Source organism: Anopheles ziemanni, chromosome 3 (genome assembly GCF_943734765.1).
Source record: "Anopheles ziemanni chromosome 3, idAnoZiCoDA_A2_x.2, whole genome shotgun sequence".
Classification (NCBI taxonomy): Eukaryota; Metazoa; Arthropoda; class Insecta; order Diptera; family Culicidae; genus Anopheles; species Anopheles ziemanni.
In genome coordinates, this window is record NC_080706.1 from 73,001,766 (window position 1) to 73,023,520 (window position 21,755).

The following is a 21,755-nucleotide window of genomic DNA, read 5'->3' on the forward strand; positions in this document are numbered from 1 at the left end:
CGGGGGAAAGAAATGCAAATTAGCTATTGCTTGAAAAACAAAGCCAACTATCGTCGAACCCTTGATGTCAATCATAAAAGTCACATGCTCCCAGCCGGAAACAAAGACCCCATGCGAACGGATAATGTTATTCTTACATTTTACGGTGCCCGACTGAGACGTACTTCTATTTCCTTTTACTTCCCTTTTTCGATTCTCGGGACGTTAGCGTACGTTTGCTTCCGGGAGGTGTTCCAAGTTCCAGCGCCACGTTTTCCAAAGTGCCCGAACCTTCCTCAAAACGTCCTGTCACATTGAGGCACGCTGGCTCGTCGGAAAAGTCTAAAGTTTCATCTAATTGATTCGAAACCCTTTCCAGCCACTTTTGCCAGTTGCAAATATAGATTTGGGGCGTTTTTTCAATGGTGTGCGTTCGTCATCCGGAGGTTCACGGAAAGGACCACCGGAGCGATCGGTTTACGTTAGCCAACCGAGAGATGACTTTGTGTTGGGTTGAGCTCCTTTTTTTTCTCAGTTTTTCGAGTCGTTTCGTCGGTGGAAACCGGGTTGTAAAGGAGTCCGACACGCCCGGTTCCACGGTTAATGGTCGTAAATTTGCATCATAAAAACCCCATCGCCCCAAGCAAACACAGTCCCAGCGATCTTGGCGCTACGACTACACTTAGATCGATTGTCTGTCTCACCACGTACGACGTACGGAAACCTTCCTCGGCTCGAAAAGGGAAATCGTTTACACACCCCAGGTCTCGCTTTCCACGGTTTCGACCGACCGGCCATAGCGCCTCTTCTAAGGCGGGTGATCGCTTGGGTCATGCAACGGAGATACCCTGCCGAGGGATTCCTCACGGGCTGCCGATCTGTGGCGTCTTTGTGCCGTTGTTTTTCGTAGCATAAAACACACAACTAGCGCAAATAAAGATACACATACACACCGCGTACATATCGCCCGAGAGTCTCTTCCGAACTCGATCTTTTGGTCAGAACCGATCGGGATCCGACAGTGCCAGGTCAGACGGTCGCTCGAACAACCCATCGGCATTCAGCTGGACAACAGATGTTTGCAATAAAAATGGCAACAAATTGCACATCCACAGGCGGTAGGAAGTGGGCCCCTGGGATGGGTTCCATTGAGAAACTGTACGGACATCCATAATGGGCTGTTCCGCTGCACGGGACACGATCGTACGTATAAATTAGCATTGAACTCTCGCTGGGGAAGCCGGTACTGGTTGGTAGAAAATGGTGTTGCTCTGAACTTCTAGTGATACTTTCCATAAATTGATGTCATGGAGATGATATAGAAGGACTTGGAATTTGAAATGGTCGAACTGAACTCAACCTATGGCAATGGAAGTTAAATTGTAGTCTCCACTTTTAGAAGTCAGTTCAATTTATTGATCCTGTCTCACGGTTCAATTTAGTGTGATACCTAATTTAAACACTTCTAAGACCTTGATACCTAATTTAAACAATTTGCAACTTTTTTGAAGGATGTTTGAGAATTTACCACACGATGTGATGCATGAAGAAATATCCCTAATCAAAAGCTTACTTATTTCCTCATCGTTTTCTATCTCGAGAACCAACAAAGTTGAATTAAAAATAGGTTACGATTATTTTGTTAGCGGTTTGCTAATATGTTTATTTATTTTATCATGATAATCTGATACCTAGACCGTTATTAAGCAATTAAATACAAAACATAAGAAATGTGATTGCTTACGAAATGATAAGCTGTGTGTAACATCAAATTGTGAAAAAATGACATACCTGTTATCTAACTACATCAGTTTATTGGTGGTATTTATGCGTCAAAAATCGAAACAGAGCCCATTCAACACGACGGAAGTTTCAACACGACACAAACATGGAAAATTTGAATTCAATAAATAGATTTGGAGACCAACGACGAGTCAAAAGTAAGATTGCGAGCAATCATCAAATACATGAAGAACATTTCAAAAACATTTTCTAACCTGTTGATCCACGTCAGATGAACATGGGTCCGTATTGATCACAAGGATGTGTTTGATTTATTCATAAACACTAGATGCAAAAGGGTAAGTGCTGATATAGCGGTGCTAGTACCTATAGTGGTTGTGGTGGAATAAAATTCTAGTTCTACGATGAAATAAATACAATGGAGGAGTGTTTAAAACATAAACCTTCTCATTCCGTAGCTAAATTACTAAGTGTGCCACTATTGGTACCGTTTCCCTAAGAGTTTCAAACTAGTAGCAATTTTTCAGAGGCAAAGTGATGATCAAAGACTTTGACCTAAATACAAAAACAAACATTTAAATCATTTCCATGCAATTGATTCGCAATATCAGACAAAGTGGTCTAAAAACCTCTGATCCTTTCCATCGTATTTGTTGGTGTATTACACAAAAAATCTCTCTTTATACTCTATCAATACAAAAACCAGAACAGAAAAAGACAGATGGAGTAAAACATCCAAGATCGTATCACACAGTTCATGTTGTGTTTTGTCAGTGTTTGCCTATTTTCTGTGGGAAAATAAAAATTGAAAAATAAAGCATAACTCTAAACCGCAACAGGAAACCGGAAATGTTTTATGATTTTCATGCTCCGTGTACCACGATCGAAGCGAAAGTAAACATCGTGCAGCCACGTACCGTTATTTTCCCTTGATTTGTATCGTTTTTCCGTCTTCCAGCTGCAGGTGCAACAGCATTGTCTCGCCGGCGCACGAAGCAACGCGCTCCGAGCACAAGCAGATGCACTTGCATCGCGCCTAATGACATACTTATGGCAACGACAGCGATCGTCGTCACCATCGTCAGCGGGCAGGACGACTAGTCGACGTCGCCATCAACATCATCTGCCGCTGAGAACTTGTTCGGGTTCTTCGGGTTGCGTGTGCAACGCAGCGGAAAAGCGAAAGACTGTGGAAAACCGACGCATGCTTCATAAAACAACGTAAACTACTTTTATGACTGACAACCATTCACAAAAGCAAGCACTCAATGAAGGCGGTTCAGAGGGACAACAGAAAAAAGGAGAGAGTCAAGATTCTACACTACGAAGTGTGAACTGTGTTGTTTTCCACTGCACTCTTTGTCTTGGAGTTCCTCCAACTCGGCTCGATAGGAGTGCACCACTTCAAAGGAGTTGCACTTCGTTCTAAAAAACCGAATGACTAAAATTTACTTTGTCGTTGTTTAATCTGGCTCTTTTAAGGAAAAACGAGTATGAAAGTATTTGTTTTCTGTTTTACCAGTATGTACCAGTTGCAAAAACAAATCGAACTTATTTTTGTTGGGAAAATTCCGTTGAACACTTTGAACTTGCTGCCAAACCATCAACAACGGAAAGGTAGCTGCACACACAAAACAATGTGTTGCACACTGCAACAGTTCAAAGTCAAGATAGAAAAATCTGGAACAATATTGTTGGTACCGGTCAAAACATACACTTTCAGCTGCACCGCAAAATCAATAAGTAGTGCAGAAAAACAAAGGAGTGAAACACTTTGCGATGGCAGATGTTTGGCGGTGGTTTTATTTTTCACATGTTTTCAAGCCCGAAAATAAAAATAAAAAACAGATGAGCATCACTGAGAAGTATTGGAAAAGAAAGTAAAGTGAAGTTTGCACCTTGCAGAACCGTATTTGTCCGTATTTTGAACAGAGAAACATTTGGTTCGAATATAAAGAGTGGTAAATAGTGAAATTGGTCCACTGAACATTGATTTAAACAAATCGTCTATGAATAAGACGATCTGGTGCTTTTCTTAAAGCCTTTTTTTGTACCAAGGCGATATCATGTCTTATAGCAATTAATCCGCTAGACCTAACATTCATAAAAACTGCCGTTTCCGGGAGGTCTCATGATTGACAGCAGTTATATGTGGTAATAAAAATGTATTATTTCCCTGGTTTCAATCACCCAGGTATTTATTTCCTTTCTTTTTGCCTATCCCAGTTCTCATTTTCCTTAATTACTTTCCCACCTGGTGAACGTTCTTTGCAATCTCAATAGAAAAATCTTTCGAAAATTGAGAAAAATCACAAACTACGGAAAACAAAGAAATGAAAATGCGAAGAGAAGGAAAAAAAGGCACGCCACGAAGCAGCGAACGCCTCACTGTCATTCAATCCATAAAACGCTCCTAATTAAACACCAGGTTTCTCCATTTTCATAAATATTTACAACTCGGCTCGAAACCGGCGGCAGTGCGTGGAATGCCTGGGGTGGGAAATTTTCCCACCAGTTCGGTTGGTGGCGTTCTCGGTTCGTTCTTTTTTTTTTGTTTTGTTGTTTAGTCCCCAGCAGAGCGCATGTAAGGAACGCTTGGATCTGTAGCTTAAGGTGGCTACTGATGTAAACAAAAGTGAAAAAATGGCTTGATGTTATGATTTTTTTTTTCTCTTTTGCTTCCTCGCATAGGACGCAACGAACGGGTTCAAACCACGATTCCGATCGTCCACAATCGGATCGGAATCGAGACAGGCTCTAATGTAATCGCGTGTTTTTTTATTCCGAGCTGCATTTTCAAAACGGCAGTCCGATGTTTATTTAATCTCGTGACACCCGCAAACCGAAAATGTGAAATAGAAAAAAAACAACTCAAAGTTTGTAATCGAAGTTGGCGCTTCCAGTGTCTTCGACTCAGCCTGGAAAGGAGAAACATGTGGTTGCTGTGAAATGGACAAGCATGATCGTGGGTTATGATCGTAAATTATATATCTTTTATGGACTTATGCGCTTTGTCAGTTGTAAATTATGTATGATCGAAATTTATTCAAACTGTCATAGGCTAGTATCTTACATTCGACGTTTCGAATAGCATAAATCAAAAAGTGAATGGAACCCAAAAAATAAACATTTGTCTATATTTTCCATCATTCTGAACTTTGAGAAATGTATTTTTAATTTCATCATTACAATTTGGAGTTAACATTTTTTCTTACTTACTTGCTGCTTGTAATATCACAATCATCTTGGCACGTATACTATTGTTCTTATATTTTTGTTGTTTGTTTTCTTTTTAACTAATCAAAAAAATATTGTAAAAGACACAATGTCAGTCGTAAAAAACTTTCAAAACTAAAAACATATTTTACAATCATGTGAAATTTTCATTGTCCTAGTTACTAGATAAAATAGTTAACTTTAAATAAAGTAATTATTTTTGATCAAGTATCAAAACTAGTGAGGATACAGGATCCAAATAGTAATTATTAACACGGAATTTCTTTATTAAAATTATTCTGCAAACTATTTCTGTGTATACATTTCTGATCATCAAGTGTGTGCGATAGTAAATTTCCTTACGATGTTCGAATCCTTCCATACCAAATCGGGTTTCAGGTTCACTCGGTGCTTCGAATTTCCCGGTGTAGCATCTTGAAACCCGCGCAAGACAATCAACCTCCGGTTTGTTATGCCGGGTGTTTGGTTCGAAGGCATCGGGGAAGCGACAGCTAGCCGTATAGTAACCTTAGAAGTTAATTAACATTTTTCCGAACACCGACCGTTACATCAAAGGCGAGGAGTCCGCATGCTCGTGCTGAGGGGCGGAGCCGGCGATCGCTGGTTGCAAGGGCATGAGGTCCCAAGAGAAGGCATGATGTGGAAGTTCGGTAACAAAATAACGTACGCAACAAAGAGAATGAATGATTTATTTAAAAATGGTTCAAACTAAGGTCACACCAACCGGAGCCGGTGCTACAGAGATGTATACAAAATAATACTGAAAGATCGTGAACATGCGCTTTATTATTTGTATAGAGTTCCTAATAAAAATGGATTCAGAGACGGTTAACATTATTAAAATAACGAATTCAGAAACTGAGAGGCATTTCAAGCGATTTCCACGGACAACCGAAACGAAATGCACGATCACGAAACGAAAATCGACAAAAAAGAAGGCAAGCTCAACATTAAAGGAATACCAAGTCTATACCTCGAACGCGATCCCAAGGGGCGGTCCAGTGAGCCGTCGACGGTGGCTGCGCCATGTTTTTCCTGTGAAAAAAGATCAAGTTTCCGGACCCCGAACTGTCAAGGGCAGGCAGAACGAATAGGCTCGAAGGAAGATCCACTGCCCGCCAACGAAAAACTTCTTCCATTTAAATTCCTTTTTTCTTTTATTTTTTTCATATCCTTCTCATGTTTCGTTCATTTGTTTTTTTGTTACCTTTTCTTTCATTATTGTTGTATCCGTCCTTTCTCGATAGTTATGGCGTTTGCTTGTAGCTTAATTCACACATAAAGACAGAGCGAATTCATTGGTTGTCCGAATTCGATGATCCATTCTTCCTCTTTCCTCTCAGTTGTTCAAAATGGCCGACAAAAGCGTTACCATTTTTAACGTATTATTTATGTGTTGAATTGAATTTAATGATTTGCCATTGAATTGTAGACGCTTAGAAAAAACATTTTACTTTCCTTTAAACCTTCTTGAAGAGCGACGTTTTCGGAATCCATTAAAATTGTTCGTTTATTTATGCAACTGATGGACGCTTCACTCTTCGGTTTTTAAGTAAAAGAAATGCACTGACCAGAAACGACAGGGGTTGATTTTAAGAATGATTCAACCAAACAGTGAAAAGGATTTGGCCCCGTCCAAACGGATATGACACGTCAAGCGGCGTTCCGCGGTTGATTATTTCTTTCTTTCTAGCAATTCAAACAACTCAGCACCCGTTAGCCCCACGCGATCAGTCGAAACGCCCGGAACGGCGGGACGTTTAATTTCGGATATTTTCAATTATTCTTTCCAAACCGCAGCTCCCGCACCTACCTGCCAGGCACGTCATTTAGTGGAAGGGACAGGAAAAAAAACGCTGCACAGAGTAGAAATGACGACCGCACGGGAAAAAGATGGAAAACCCCACAAACCCAGTACGAAAACAATGTTATTTTTAAAGTTCCGTTTCCATTTTATTCTCGCGTTCGAATGTTCGAGTGTTGCCGTCACGTGATGCAATCACAGCTTTTTCTTTTTTGTCGATCACCTTATGACTAAATGTTGTTTGATTGAAGTTTGAAAATTGAATTTCATACTTTGTTTGTTTTCTCGAAATAGAATTGTTCCCATCGCAGCATCCATTGCGTGAGTATTTGTGGAATTTTTCTGGTTAAAGTTGGAATAACTTGTTCTTATGTTACGAAAGGACGATGGAGTTTCAATTTGAACATCTTTGAACAAACTCATTCATTTTCTCATGATCCAACAGCTAGGAACGATGAAAACATGCACAACATACACAAATACTTGTTTACTTAAATAGAATCTTTGAAACTTCTTAAGGTGTTAATTTAAGTTTGAAAGTAACGTAAACTTATATCAACTTATCGATCTAGGAAAACTGCCGATAGGCAATTGAAAGGATTGATTTTGGGCCTTAAGCCTAACAGAAAAGCAATATTAAGCAATAACGAAACTCTTACCCATTGATCGTACGTTTTGACTCACGCAGAAAGAGGATCCTTTGCTTCGATATTTCTTTTCATTCTCCTCGATATGATCAGCAGAAAAAGGTTCATACCACTATTCCAAATTTAAATGGAACAGGGAAGAATAGTTGCTGGTCACGGAGGAAAGAGTTTCCGTTCTATAGGAATATCTACTTTCAATCTTTACAAACAGTAGACATAATAATGTATTATTTAATCTTGCCATCTTGAAGTAGACTATTTTTAACCTAAAGTGATCTTTCCGATCCTCTTAATGGTATGGAATAACCCTTGCATTTTTCATGCTTGCTTTTTGTTATATTTAAACTATGTTATTAACTAAGGTAGAGCGATATTTAACAGGCTTCTCAAAACTAGCTTAGAATGAAAAGGTTAGTTTGAACGTTCTTTGGAAATTAGCTGCTCCATTTCTCAGCTCCCCAGTTCGTTGAAGCACTAAACGATACTCTTGATGGAAAGTATTAGAAATCTTTTGTGATTCGTGTTTATGTACAACTTGCGTTCCTTTCTTATTTACAGTCTGTGCTTGTGGAACGATTTAAAAAATTTAGCACAAATTTAGCAGCGACATTTGTGATGTCATTTGTCATATCTTCTACAGTTTAAGATTTCGTAAATGGTATTTCCTACATTTGTTGCACCTTCGAAACAATTCTCCATATTTCCCACACAAGAAGCTCCTGGCCAACTTGATGGTTAAGAACGAATCGCTGGGATTACGGGATTCTTAATGGCTCAAACTTACACACTACATAGACGATAGTCAGAACGTTTAACGCTCCCTTTCTTCACGCACTCTCAAATGACCCATCTCGCCTGCCCTGGCGGGTTCCGGTTGTCTAGCGAAACCGGAACCGGCTGTCTAGTCAATCCTTCCCGCCGGTCGCTTCCGCCCCCTCACCGCCGCTGACCGACCCGGACGAGCCGTTGCTCCAGTCGCCCTCCATGCGCCAAACGCTGAACAGATAGCTCAGCTTCTCGTGCGCCAGGATGCCGCTGCCGCTGAACTGCAGACTTCCGCCCGACATGGCCATGTTTTTGTGCTCCTCCAGCATGGCCGGCATCTCGTTGTTCGAGAGGACGCGATACAGGAAGTCGATATATCTGTGGGAGAGGCAATGGGGAAAAAAGATATTAGCTACCTGTGGATTATCTGCGGATTAATCTGATGTCGTCTTAATTCCACGGCGGATAGGTACATTGTTTTGGTGGTGATGCTGGTGGCAAACCGGGCCGTATAAACAAACAACAAAACAAACAAACAAACTACGCCCCTTCGACCAAACTTGAGGCGAAAAGATCAGTCCATCCAATGGGAATTCATCTACCTGCCAAACACCGGCAAGGAATTTCCCTTTAAAAAGGCGCAGGATAACTGGATTTCCCATCGGAATCCTGTTATTTACACTGCTTCCCTTTCCTTCTCTTCGCCAGCTCCCACCTTGGCAGCTTTCACTTCCCGTGCGGGAAAGGTTAATGAACCGCGGTGGTTCTGGCAAACCCAACGGGTATAACCAGGTGGAAATTACGTGATTGGATCAATGTTTCAACGGGTACGGTTTGGCCTTACAGGGGCCTTAGGTCAGTTCGTCTCCTTGGTTCGTCCAGCAGTGGGAATTTCTTCTGGGTTTTCTTCCCGGACCGGGGACTTTCCTCACGAAAAATACTTTCGGGAAAAAAGACATAAATTTGCATATCCAAATAATACAGGAAGGTTATTTTTGTTGGGTTTAGTTTAGTTTATTATTTTCAACAACTTCTCAATTCATCGGCACCATTTTTTCAATGTAAAAATATGATTTTTAATAGTATATTTTTCCTTGGTTTACAGGATATAAAAGTAATAAAATAATGAAAACAAATTCCGACTCGATCTATTCGCCTTGACACCGGATTGCCAAAGAGTTGGAGAGATTTAACAAAAAATTAAGAGCTCCAAAATAAAATGGATGAGTGTACTAAACACCAACCATTTATAGATCAGAAAAATGACAAATAGATCAGAAAAATGACAAAGAATATTAAAGTAACAAAATAATGAGAACGAATTCTGACTCGATCCACCGAATTGACGAAGTGTTGGAGAGATTTAACAAAAAATTAAGAAATCCAAAATAACAGGGATGAGTGCACTAAACACCAACCATTTATAGATCAGAAAAATGACAAAATTGTTGTATTATTAAAATGTTTTACAATTCCAAAGCACGGCCCAATTTTTTTCAAGAGATCCCGTTGATCAAAATACCAAACTAGATAATATTCAAAAAAATATATTTGAATTTTGAATTGAATTTTTTTATATTTGACCGATTTATTTGATATATTTTAATATACAATTTGCGATCGGAAACGAATATTTTGAGATAATCTCACCCCATTAACCCATATTTCTACCCTGTCATGACTCATTTCAGAAGATATGCTTTTGCGTATTGGTTCGGTACAAATTCCTACTGAACTACGTTTCCCAACACATTATTTTCAAGCCATCGAATTCCGCACAAACATCAAACCCTTCCCGAGTGACACACTCACAATTCAGTTCCGCGGTGCGGCATCCGTTTCTGGACAACAGTCTACGATCTTCAGGCCTAGCACAGACGTGCGTAGAACGCAGTCAGTTGGATAATTTATGACCCTCATAACGGGGACACTTGGAACAGCGTCCGGAAATGGCGCCGCCAGGAAAACTATAACAAACGCTTCTGTTGCTGCTGCCGCCGAATAGCCATATAAAGGCCGCCACTCCCGACGCCGGAGTTCAGGGTAGGGCAGGGGAACGTTCTCAAACTTCCATACGTGTAAGTGGCAAAACAAATAATAATGCTTCGCGGGAGCCAACGCGAAACGGGGCGTAATTAAACGATGTTGAAAAATAAATATCACTCCAACGCTAACTTCCCCAACCTGGCACGTTCAACATAAGGGGCAATAAATTCCGCAGTTTCTCCGATCAGCTACTAAATTTCGTTTGTCTTTCATTTCTGCAGAAAACGCACGTACCCATCCCTTCCGATTTTCCGGGGAAAGCCAAATAAACCGATCAAAGGCTAATTAAAACGCACAATTTTTCACGCAACACAAAGAAAAAAAAAGAAGAAAGGGAACTAGTTTCTCACGCCGTCGTGGAAAAAAGGGGAGCGTGAAAAGCGGAACACACCCTCTCCCTCCCGAAGCGTGTGTGCGACAAACTACTTTTCCGAAAAGTCAATTAAAAATCGTTCATAGCGTCCCTCCAGACCGTTTTCGGCGGTTATATGTGTCCGTGGCGTGTAAACCGATCAATCAGCGGCTTTGACGTTCCGAACGAACTAGCGACCGTCATCGGATGTGATGGTGTGTGGTTTTCCCAACCCCTCCTACCCAGCCTTTGACAGACACTTGTTTCTTCGGATGGTTTAGGAAAGGGAGAACGATCCCATTCCGCAGGGTAGAGATTCTACACTTTGGTTTAATCTCGGAACGTTCCTTCTTTCGATCATCTTTGAAAATCATCGCCGATTTGTATCGTGATGGAAAACCGTCTCCTCGAAAGTAGTACCAGTCCTTGTTCCGGAACTAACGTAAAATAGAACAGGAGAGAAACAAGGTATCCAAAAAGAATCCACCGAGCTCCGCTTCCCTTTCCAAGCGTGCGGAAAACGCTTCACGACGGAAAGCGACTTTTCCTTACCTCAGACAAGCGATCACAGTCGGCTTGGAGAGTAGGTCTCGGTGTCATTCTGCTAAGCGACAGGCTAGAATGTTTAAAAAAAAAGTATAATAACCGAGCGAGGTGTTGCTCGCGTTCAATAGGCGCGGTTTTTGGAGGTAATAAATTTTCCCCGACGCTCGCCTTTCTTCACATCGTTTTCCCTGCGGAGACGGAAGCCGGTTGAGGGGCTTCAACGATGATCGCTTCGGAAGGCGATCACGCGTTAAGATCGCTCGTTACGTACAGTTTTTTTAAAGGTTTCTTTTCCCATCCAAAGCTCCCCCCCTCCACACTTGAGGAAAACTCGTCGGAGATAAAGTTTGCCGCGCTAAACACCGGGACGTTAAGCCGTGCTGTCTCATAATGATACACCCTGCCAGCGTTGAGGCAAGGTTAACCTAACCTAGACGGTCGCTCGAGAGGGAAGGAGGATCGATCTCTGAAAGTGTCATCTCAAGTGTTGACAGGACACGGAGAGCGATCGCAATGATCGAACGATGACTTTTATGCGTTTTGACGGCCCGAACTATGAACAGTGGAGTGATGGAGAGAAGCAGTGAATAAGCAGTGAAGTGGAACGTGGGTTGAACGGAGATTCTAAGGGGCCGATACAAAAGATCCCTTTGTTCAGAATATTTGTGATAAAAGTTGTTAACAAGTTATTTTTAAACCATTCGTTCTGAACATCGTTTCTTTTGACAACACATTGTAAGTTTCGAAATAAAATACGAGATACGAGATACGAGAATTATTTACCTTTTCAGCAGAACTTAAAAAAAACTTTCAAGGAACTCCTTTTTACATCAAAATACTAAAAATAAAAAGGAAGTAGAAAACCAAACAAACATGCAAAGTGGAACGGCATTTATGTTAATTTACGATCGGAAGTATGACACAAAAAAGACTAAAGCGCTCCGGGTCCAGATGTTGTAGTAAGAGAGAACGTTTGAGCATTCCAAAAGGAATTGGAACAGGAAGAAAAAAGAATACATTTATGCTTAAAATAAAACAGAATCACAAAATTACACAACTATTTTGAGTATGGTGGAACTCATGTATTATTATTATGATATAAGTAGAATGTATTTGATAAATAAATTGCCAAAATTAAACCACACTCAAGAATTACTAAGAAACACGATCTAGTTCGTTCAAATATCGCAAAACATTTAACTCAACCGCCACTGATGTTTTGAAAGAACCGAAGCCTCTCTCGATCGGTGCCCAGTTTCTTTGTTTTCCCACTCCCCTGAAGACATTTTCTCGAAATGTGATGTTAATTAACTGCCAACCAGCCTTCGGCGTCCCCCCGGCTTCAAACCCGTCAGTCAATCATCATCCCCGGTGCGCCACGGTGCTTCACATTCCTTCCAAACCCCTTTTTCTTGGCCTTCTTGGACTAAATTGTGGGAACGGAAGAAAAGCGGGACACTAAACGAACCGTTTGGGGAGATGGACGATACGATGTCTTGAACCAGCCGATCCCGCCATATTTAACCGCAACCCAAACTGGTGAGACGATCGTTGTGTAATCCTGTTTTATGGTTTGATCGAGTTTGGAGTTGGCCTTGGAATGGGTGGAATTTGGGGGATGTCGTTGCAAGGAGGTCTGACTCCAAATGGAAAAATTAAATGGAGATTCTTCGGGGTAAAAAAACATTCCCGTATAAAAACAAAAACAATTTTCTCGGTGGAATGGAAAAATATTATCCAGCTAAAATTACTCCACTTGCCATAACTTCATCATGCTCCAAAACTCCGATACACACACACCTTTTTTTACACAAGCAGCATAGTCCGATAAGCAAGTCATATAAGTCGTAAAGAAAATGAAGTAGATAGGAAGGAAAGAATTTGTTTTAAACTTTTACTTAGGTTTCAATGTGATTAAATAAATTGAAACAATTCAGTTGTTCAAGATTTTCAACGAAATGTATGATTTATACACTTGCTTCTTGAACAATAGCTCCAATATCCTTGAATTTAAGTAAAAAACTAACGAATAACAAAAAAATAACGATTCATAGGAAAATAGTCAAAATAGTAAAATAATTTGCTAAACTTATTAAATTTCGTGGAAGAAGTTATAACGGTTAAAATAAAGATTAAAACGGTGGTATAAATACTGTACGAAATACACTAGCTGTTTAAAAAACTGAACAAACATGAAAGTTTTTTTTACTATGGTACTTATTTAATGTAATAAATATTTTTTTGCAATAAATCAACAAAATGAAAGACAAATTGTTCGATTACTTCTTAGTCTTACTGCTTTCCCGAGTGTGATAAACAATTCGACACATGTTTCGCGTTTCCGTAAAGGAACTCATCCGACCTTAATCCATCGCATTAAGCAAAAAATAAGTTCCTCAGGGCATACACACACGTTTCGGCGGAGAGGTTGAGAAGAATGTGTCCGAAACGGCAGCGGAGGGTACGTAAAGTGTATTACTTTAGTGAATCTTGTCTTTCCTACTTTCCGACGTTGGAAACTCGCACCATTCCGGACCAACCGGACGCGTTCCACGCGGATCATCCCTGTACGAATATATATCACTCGGTTTCGTTTCTTATGCTGTTATGCTGTTCTTTGTCTCTAGTTGACCCCCGCGAACTCGTGGCGTAGAACAATTTTCGGGAGGGGGAAAGACGGGACAGAAAAAAGCCAGGGGAATGAACTTATTTTTTCCGCCCAATATGACATCACCGTCGTGGTGAATAATAAGCGCGGGAACGGATAACTGTTCCCACCGTGGATCGAACACGATGGGGAAAAAGTGAGGAAGGGAAAATGAAGGTGGGGGAGGGAGTATGCCTTACCCCCCCAGTCGCGGGCTTCCTTCCAGAACGAATCCCCGAACCGTCTTTGTCTTCGCACGGCGCAATGTGACATCGTTCCGGGAACATGATATCCTCGCGGGTTGCATCATGTCGAGCATGGGCGAAAACATTAGCCGCAGCATTCCCGACCAGAAGATCGAAACCTGTTCCCCCACTTGACTCGGAGACGGAGACGGAGCGCCAGATCGTGTAGTGTAATTATTCATCGCTTGGCAATCGAAGCATCATCGATCTTTAGCGAATGACACCGCCTTGCGTCAAGTGGAAATTCAATGTGTTCATTTTTTTAAAATCCCTTTTTCTGTGTTTTATTCAACATAAATCACAAAATTTTGTCGGAAACAAAACGTGTGAAAAGGAAGGTTTAATTAAAATTAACAACATCAAACGCCATATAAGGAACGTTGCGTCTTAAAACGAAAGACGGTCCCCAAAAGTAAGAAGTCATAAATCATCTTTCAGAACGCGGTGCACGGATCTTCCAACCCCCCAGCAAACATTAAACAGTGGTAAAAACGCTGGTAGTCTGATCCTCCTCGTCACCGGATCATTCCCGTTCTCCCTTCATAGTTAATCACAAACCATTCACCGTCTCGACCTTCGCTCGGTTCGGTTCTCTCTTTGCCTTAACACAGGCACCGCCACCAGAACTAAAGCCTGATGCTTTGTTGCGATCCCTCGAGTGTTGGTGCTTCAAATTTCAAACCGAACCCTCCGACCGGGCGCACGGTGATCCTTTCGGAGGTTTTTTCGCTCGCGGCGACCACTTTCGGCCTGGCTTTTCATTTTTAATTTATGTCGCACTTGTCGTAAGCAACAGCCTCCAACCGCCGTTTGTGCCGAGCGGGGTGACACTTCGGGAAACACTGTTCCGGTCGTGGTCCACTTGTTCACGGCACTCGAGACGAAACGGAGACGAAAGTGTACGTTTCATTTCCTCTCGGGAAGGGAAGGTTAATTACTTCACTTTTGATATCGTTTAACAGAGACTTCAAGGTTAAGTCGAGAGGTTGGTTGAAGATGCTCGTAAAAGGAAATATTTTAAAATGAAAAGGGAAACGTGCGAAAGATGAAAAACGGACTACATTGGAACAAAATGCATCAGCAACAAAAGAAAAATACTGAATAATTTTAAATGCGAACAAGGTGTGATTAATGTTTCCCAAAACATTACTTCAAAAACAGAAAAACCATAGTTTTTTATGCTCTACAACCAACCAGGCGCCTCCATCGGGAGCGTCAAATGTTCAAACATTTCCCTCCCAGCCGTTCAACCCATCCCGGGCCCGTTACACTAATCGAAACCGAAATCGATGGCTTTTGAACGGTGTCTGGCTTTGATATGGTGTCCAATGGCATGTTCGGCGGCATCGCGGGACAACATTTCAAACGAATTTTCCGACGTCCGCCTTTTCGCCAACCCGTTGCGTGCTGTTCCCTATAAACCGTCGAGATTCTTTTCTCGTGCCATAAATCAGCGGATCGTGATCATTGCCGCTTAAGTTGTATAACATCTGCGCTGTTTGGCCCATTTTTCTTCGCAGCCGGAAAATTCCTCCCGTGTCACCGAAACATACAAATAAATAAATCTAAGATAAGCTCCGAAAGTGTCCGAAATGTCGCGCGGAGGAAATGTTAATGATCAACCTTCGCACATTTTTAATCCCCGTTTTCTATGCCCAGCCTCATGGGAAATATTTGAGGGCAGAAGTGAAAATCGGGAAAACTATATTTTAATCAATATATGGACATAAAACCACCGTTGACCGTTTTTCCGCTCACGAAAACCTGGTACAAACAAACGAACATGGAAACATTCTGATCGGATGGTGAACATAAAAAAATGGAAAATTGTGCGTTGCCTACTCCCCCCCTCCTCCTGCCTCCTTAGCGAACGTTCTTTTGAATGTCATTCGCACGGTGAAAAACCATTGATCATATCTCGCGATCTTCTCACGATCTTCCTCGCTCCGTTCCGTGGCGAAGAAAAAAACCGTGACAGAGACGTGCACGAATGCGTGACTATTTATTTTTTTCTCGCCCAACAGCCGGATACTTTTCATTTTTCATCTAAACCCACCGCTCCGCCGCCCCCTGAACGCTCGTTTAATTTTTCCCTCGAGATGTCCACGAATGAGGTTTAAAAGAAGTAAAAACGGCAACCCAGGGGTAGGTTTTCACCGCAGAATGAATGGGAAATTATAAACGTTCATATGCAAACGTGGGTAAAGGGTTGCCGTTTGATGGATGGGAAATGCTTTGAGGTGTACTTTCTTTCTTTCCTTATTTTTCGTGAGTTAAAAACCGAACGTTCGAATGAAAAACGCAATAAGTCGGTTTAGATTTGGAGAAAAAACTTTCTTGCGAACTGTCGAAAAATTGACCGGATGAAAGAGGATTTTTCGGCTGCTTCGCTTGAAATATAAAGTGCCTAATACGCCAAGCCCACTTTGCCGTTCCATTCGCGCCAAGGTGCGAAAGTACAAATGGCCTTTTTAAAACATCCCACTACCATATTGATGAGCCTTAGTTTGTTTCCATCGTGTGGTGAACGAATAATTAATCATAATCACCGCTTTAGAAGGGGGAACGGGCAACATTTTCCACGGCGGTACATTTCCATGGTGGTCCTACGTGACTTAACAACCTGGTGTGGTGGTTTACATACTGACATTTTTGTAAGAAATTTGTCAAACAAATTAACTGTCACATTTATTTTTCCGCTGGCATAGTTTTTCGAAGCAGTTGATGTTTCGCATATGCATATGAAAAACATTGCTTCCTTTGTTGATGTTACGTTGAACATTAAATAGTAGGAGTAGTAAGGAATATTTTTTATTCATAAATGAACCTGCCTCGTTTACAATAATTAAAATTAGATTGATACTGGTTACCTCACAATTGGAACCTTATTATAATATTTCTAGAGTTACGTATACTGTGTATAGATAACAGAAGGAAAAACAGAAGAAATGTAACAAAACAAACAAACGTATCAACGAACACAAAACCAAAACCGTACAAATCCGTACTGTATATTTCAACGATTTAAAGTACATTTTGTACGAAATTTTTCATCAATGATTCCTATTACACAACTTGCAATTCTTGTTCAATTATTTTGTTTTCAATTTCACAGCATTTCTAAAGTGACTTTAAACACGATTTGTTTATCAAATAATCATTAGATACGACATTTTTTAAATATTAAAATAAACAATCTAAAAGAAAGTTAGTCAGGAGTAATTTCTCCATGAACACAAAGTTGAAATCATTTGTTGAAAAAATCCATCAAAAGTCCAAAAACCAGCCAATTTTAGCACGACAAACGACAAACGACGAAACGACAAAAGAATACATTTTAGAGGATAAGTCAGTTCCCAAAAGAGAGACACGATACTGTTTATGACAAGCTAGGCTAGAAAAAAGGAGCTAAAATATCTAACCTAATTTTCACGGTTAAAGGCTGTTTATGGATTTTATGGGAATTAAATGGTGGAAAATTAAACTTAAACTGATTTATACTAATAGAATATCTGCATTAAATGCTTAAGTCTCGTAACGTTTGTTTAAGAGTTGTATAGTTCAGATTCTGATTGATGAATCTTAACGACTCTTTACTTCGGATTTAAATTCATGAACCTTTTAAAAAAGGTTTCATAAATCCCAAAGTTTCATAAATGTTTAAAAAAATGGAAAAGTAAAGCCCAAAAAAATGTGAAGAAAGATATCTACTTTTGTCGCTTCATGAAATTATGATGAAAATACGTGAAACATTAATCAAATAATCATGAAGATTCAATAAGGTTTCGAAAAACTCATCGATGCTTTAAGATTCGAATCGCAAAATAAACATGAATCAATCTGAATGAATTTTTGGTGAAAGATTCGTCTAGTGAATCATTAGGCAAAGACTCCCTGCGAAAACTGTCAAATTATGGAATTGAGTTGTACAAATCGTTCCATCAAAAGAGTCCCCAAAAGTACAGTATCTTCGTAGCAAACGAGTTGACAAAACTTTCACTCACCTTGAAGCAAGTCGAAGGGTTTGGATCTTGCTCAGCTTATCACTCGGCAGCGTCGGAATGATTTTGCGTAGGGACGCGAACGCCTCGTTCAGGCTCTGCGTCCTCTGGCGTTCGCGCACGTTCGCGATGACACGCTGCGTCTGAACCTCGTCGTAGGTGATCGTGTCCTTGGTGAGTCGTGTTCGACCGCGACGGTTCTTCCGAGGTCCACGCGGGGCCCCGCGGCCTCCCTTAGGCCGGACACTGCCGGCGCTGCTCGGCGAGGAGCTACCTGTCTGCTGGAGCTGATGCTCGGCTGTGGGCAGCACGAGGCCGGAAGGTTCCAGCAGCGCGACGGTAGTCGGTGGTCCCGCGTCTTGCGGGTATTTGCCTCCGAGCGAACCCGAGTCGTCCAGTTTGATCGGTGAGTTGGATGACACCGACACCGAGCAATCCCGCTCGCGATCGTCACCCGTGGCCGGACTGTTCGAGGGAGTACTGTCGGCGTGCGGAGTATGATGGATGTGGTGCCCATGGTGCTGTGCATGCTGATGGTGATGAAGATGCTGGTGATGCGTCGCATGCTGGTAGTACATCGGTCCTTCGTACGAACCCGGATCGCCCATGTAAAGGGTGGTTCCTTCGGGTGGCGTTGCCTCCGGAAGACTTTCTGCGGCGATCACGAGCTTCGGCGACCCATTGGAGGAGTCGTCCTCCAAGGCCACTCCGGAACTTCGCGCCATCGGAGAACCATCCCCACCGGACATCAGGATATCTCCGGCCATCGGACCGTACAGGCCACCGACACCGTGCTGGACGTACTCTCCGTTTGGTCCATTCGCGAAGCTCCAGACGGCTCCACCTCCGTAGGCGTCGGGGGCGTAGCGGGCTCGCTTCTCCTGCTGGTAGCCCGTCGGACTCAGCGAGCACTGGTCGAACTCGTAGTCAAAGTCCGCGTCAGGTATCTTGCGCTTCTTACCACAATCGGCACTCGAGTAGGAGGAGAGAATCGACGGTAGCGTCTCGAGATGAGCAGCGGACAACTGGTGTACCGGTGGGATGTGCTGCTGTTCCGGTTGGCCATCGTAACACTGGATCGGAATGCGAGTTCCATGGTGTAGATCCACACCACCGGCGATGACCGGGTGTCCCTGGTATATGTAGATCGTACCTGAAGACTCCAACCCACCCGACGGATCTCCCGTGTGGGAATGTTGCTGATGGTGTTGTTGTGGGATGTGTTGCTGGAGCTGGTGTTGGGGCATCAGTACGCCAAAGTCTGGATTCTGCTGGATCTGAAGCTGTTCCTGATGCCCTCCGCTATTCTCCCTCATCTGATGCACGGCAATGGGACGCAAATCCGGTGGCGATCGCTGATGTTGCATCGGACCATAAGGATGCTGGTGGCCACCGTCAAACTGTTCCACCTTGACCATCCTCGGCGGAGTGGTATCGGTTGCTCTCTTCAGGGAACCGTGCGACACCTTCGGTGGAGTAGCCTTTCCACCAGAACCCACTCCTCCACTGATGTCGAGGATTAGTTTGGGCGAGTTGGATGGTCTTCCACTGGACATGGTGCGAAGGATCACCCAGCCAAGTTCGTCAAGCGCGGCAACAAAATATAAGACACCGTTATAGACACGCAAACTCTCTTGAGCGATGGGGAAGCAATTTAAGCAATTAGCAATCACTCAATCATTCAGACACTACACACACTCACACACACACATAACACGTAGACACTGGGTACGAGTCTTCCCTCGGGAAGTCTCTTAGGCAAGAGGGAAGGTACGAACACAACCCCCTCCTTACCCCCTGTAGCACAAGTGGAGCAGGATGAACCTCACCAAAACCTTCAGAGACACACGCGAGTCAACGACGCCAACACTTCTGGTCACGCTTTTCGGAAACCGAAATTATTTTCCCCGGCACGACACACAACCGTACGGTTTCGTGAACATCTGGGAACTGGCGGAGATGCTCGCACCGCACGATCGGTACACTGGTACGAAGTTGAACGAAAAAAAAGTATTTCGGCGAAGGGAAAATCATATGCTGGCTAGCGATCACGTAGTAGAAGGAAAAGGAAAGAAGCACTCACTCGCGTGCGTGAGTAGAAAGGATGGAGGTTCGGTCGATGAGGGATGCTGTGACGACGAGGATCGAAGCGTGATGCTGTGTTTCACTCGCATACGAAGGAAAAGCTGAACGATCATGCGCCTGAGATGACAGATGCAACAAGAGCAAGAAGTTCAGTTTTCTAACGGTATCTTACTAGGAGGAGAAAAAGAGAGCATAGTCTAACCTTTCGGCTGGAAAAACGTAACCGATCTTGGGCCGCGTCGCCCTCCCCGGCCATCAGTAACACCTTCTCATGCCGGTAATGAGCAACACGATGAGTGAAATGGGTGGGAAATGGTGAGGAAAACGTAAGAGAAAAGGAAAAACTCGATCAAACAAAGCGAGCATTGTCGTTGCGTAGAACATTGGGAAAATACAGTGTGGAAAACATATTTTCCTGTATTTTGTTGCCACAAATTTTTATTCGTATATGTTGTACAAGTTGTGTGTCCATCATTTTGAATCCTTTTCGATGCACTGCAATTCAAAAATATGCTATTATAATTTAAATTATTAAATAATCTAATTTTCCAGAGCCTATTTTTTATATACAGTTTTATACAAATTACAGATCTAACAACTTAGGGAGAAGGGTATCATTTATGGAAATCCTCAGCTCGACGGTATAATTTATCTTTTCATTTTAGTTTATAAGTTGGAACAAATTAATAAAACAAAATACACAAATAGCATTTTATGGTGATTACCATTATTTATTATTATCATTACATCAAATTTTACTATTCCCTTTACAGAACTGTGTTACAAACTAATGTTGAATTTCTTATATTCAACCGAAATTGGACAAGCATTCAGTGTAAAAACGTCTGTAGAGAGAAACAAAATTAAAAGTGAACAAACGTTTATACTTTGTTTAAACATTTATACTTACATAGCTGGTGACTAATAAATCAATCTGATATTTAGATAATTAATCAGCTAAGTTAGATAACATTTACGGAATCCTCATTATAATATTTAACTCAAGATTCTTTTTTTTGTATTAAGCAATTAAATTGGTCGTCACTGTACGTTCGAGGATCTTCTTGACGAACTTTTATTAGTTGTCAGTCTCGATCCTGCGGTGTAAATCGTTCCAACTAAAGCATTACATGTCGAACATCATGTTGCCTCTGTTCGCCATGGCCTGCTCTTCTTTCCCCTTCGTCGTCTTTGCTTTTCGTGAACGCTGTGGAGGGAAAAAGGTTGTTTTGGTTACTTTGAGCGAAACAGAAGATAAACTACAAGAACATTGTAGGATACCGCGAGGGAATGAGATAGGAAATGGCACTACTACCCGCTTGCTAGGATCGGGATGTCCCAGAGGATTGCCCCGGGATCGACGAGGAAGTAACCGACCTAGACACAAAGTTCCGGGAATTTCTCGTTCACCTGGGAATTCTCACAGCGTTGTCGGAGGGTCTATCGTCCTTTCTTCGATGGCACCCGCACACCAATCCCCCGTCGGTAGATATGGAAGGAATTTCCGCATAAATTTTGCATAAAGCATTCGGCACAGGAAGCGCCGGCTTTACAGCCGCAGTCACACGATTAGCCTTATCGCTCGTTTCACTCTTTCTTGTTCCGAGAAAAAGGCAGAACAAGCTACGGGAGTCCCGTCGATATCCCTAATTACCATG

General features: G+C 42.1%; 1 protein-coding gene across 1 annotated transcript; it reads right to left on the bottom strand.

Moving 5' to 3' along the window:
- Nucleotides 1–8,315: 8,315 nt before the first annotated feature.
- On the bottom strand, nt 8,316–19,568 carry LOC131285430 (uncharacterized). Its single transcript, XM_058314285.1, has 2 exons — nt 18,016–19,568; nt 8,316–8,553 (listed from the first exon to the last, which is right to left on the bottom strand). The coding sequence occupies exons 1-2, from the start codon at nt 19,566–19,568 to the stop codon at nt 8,316–8,318; spliced, it is 1,791 nt and encodes a 596-aa protein (XP_058170268.1).
- Between the last annotated feature and the right edge of the window lie 2,187 nt (nt 19,569–21,755).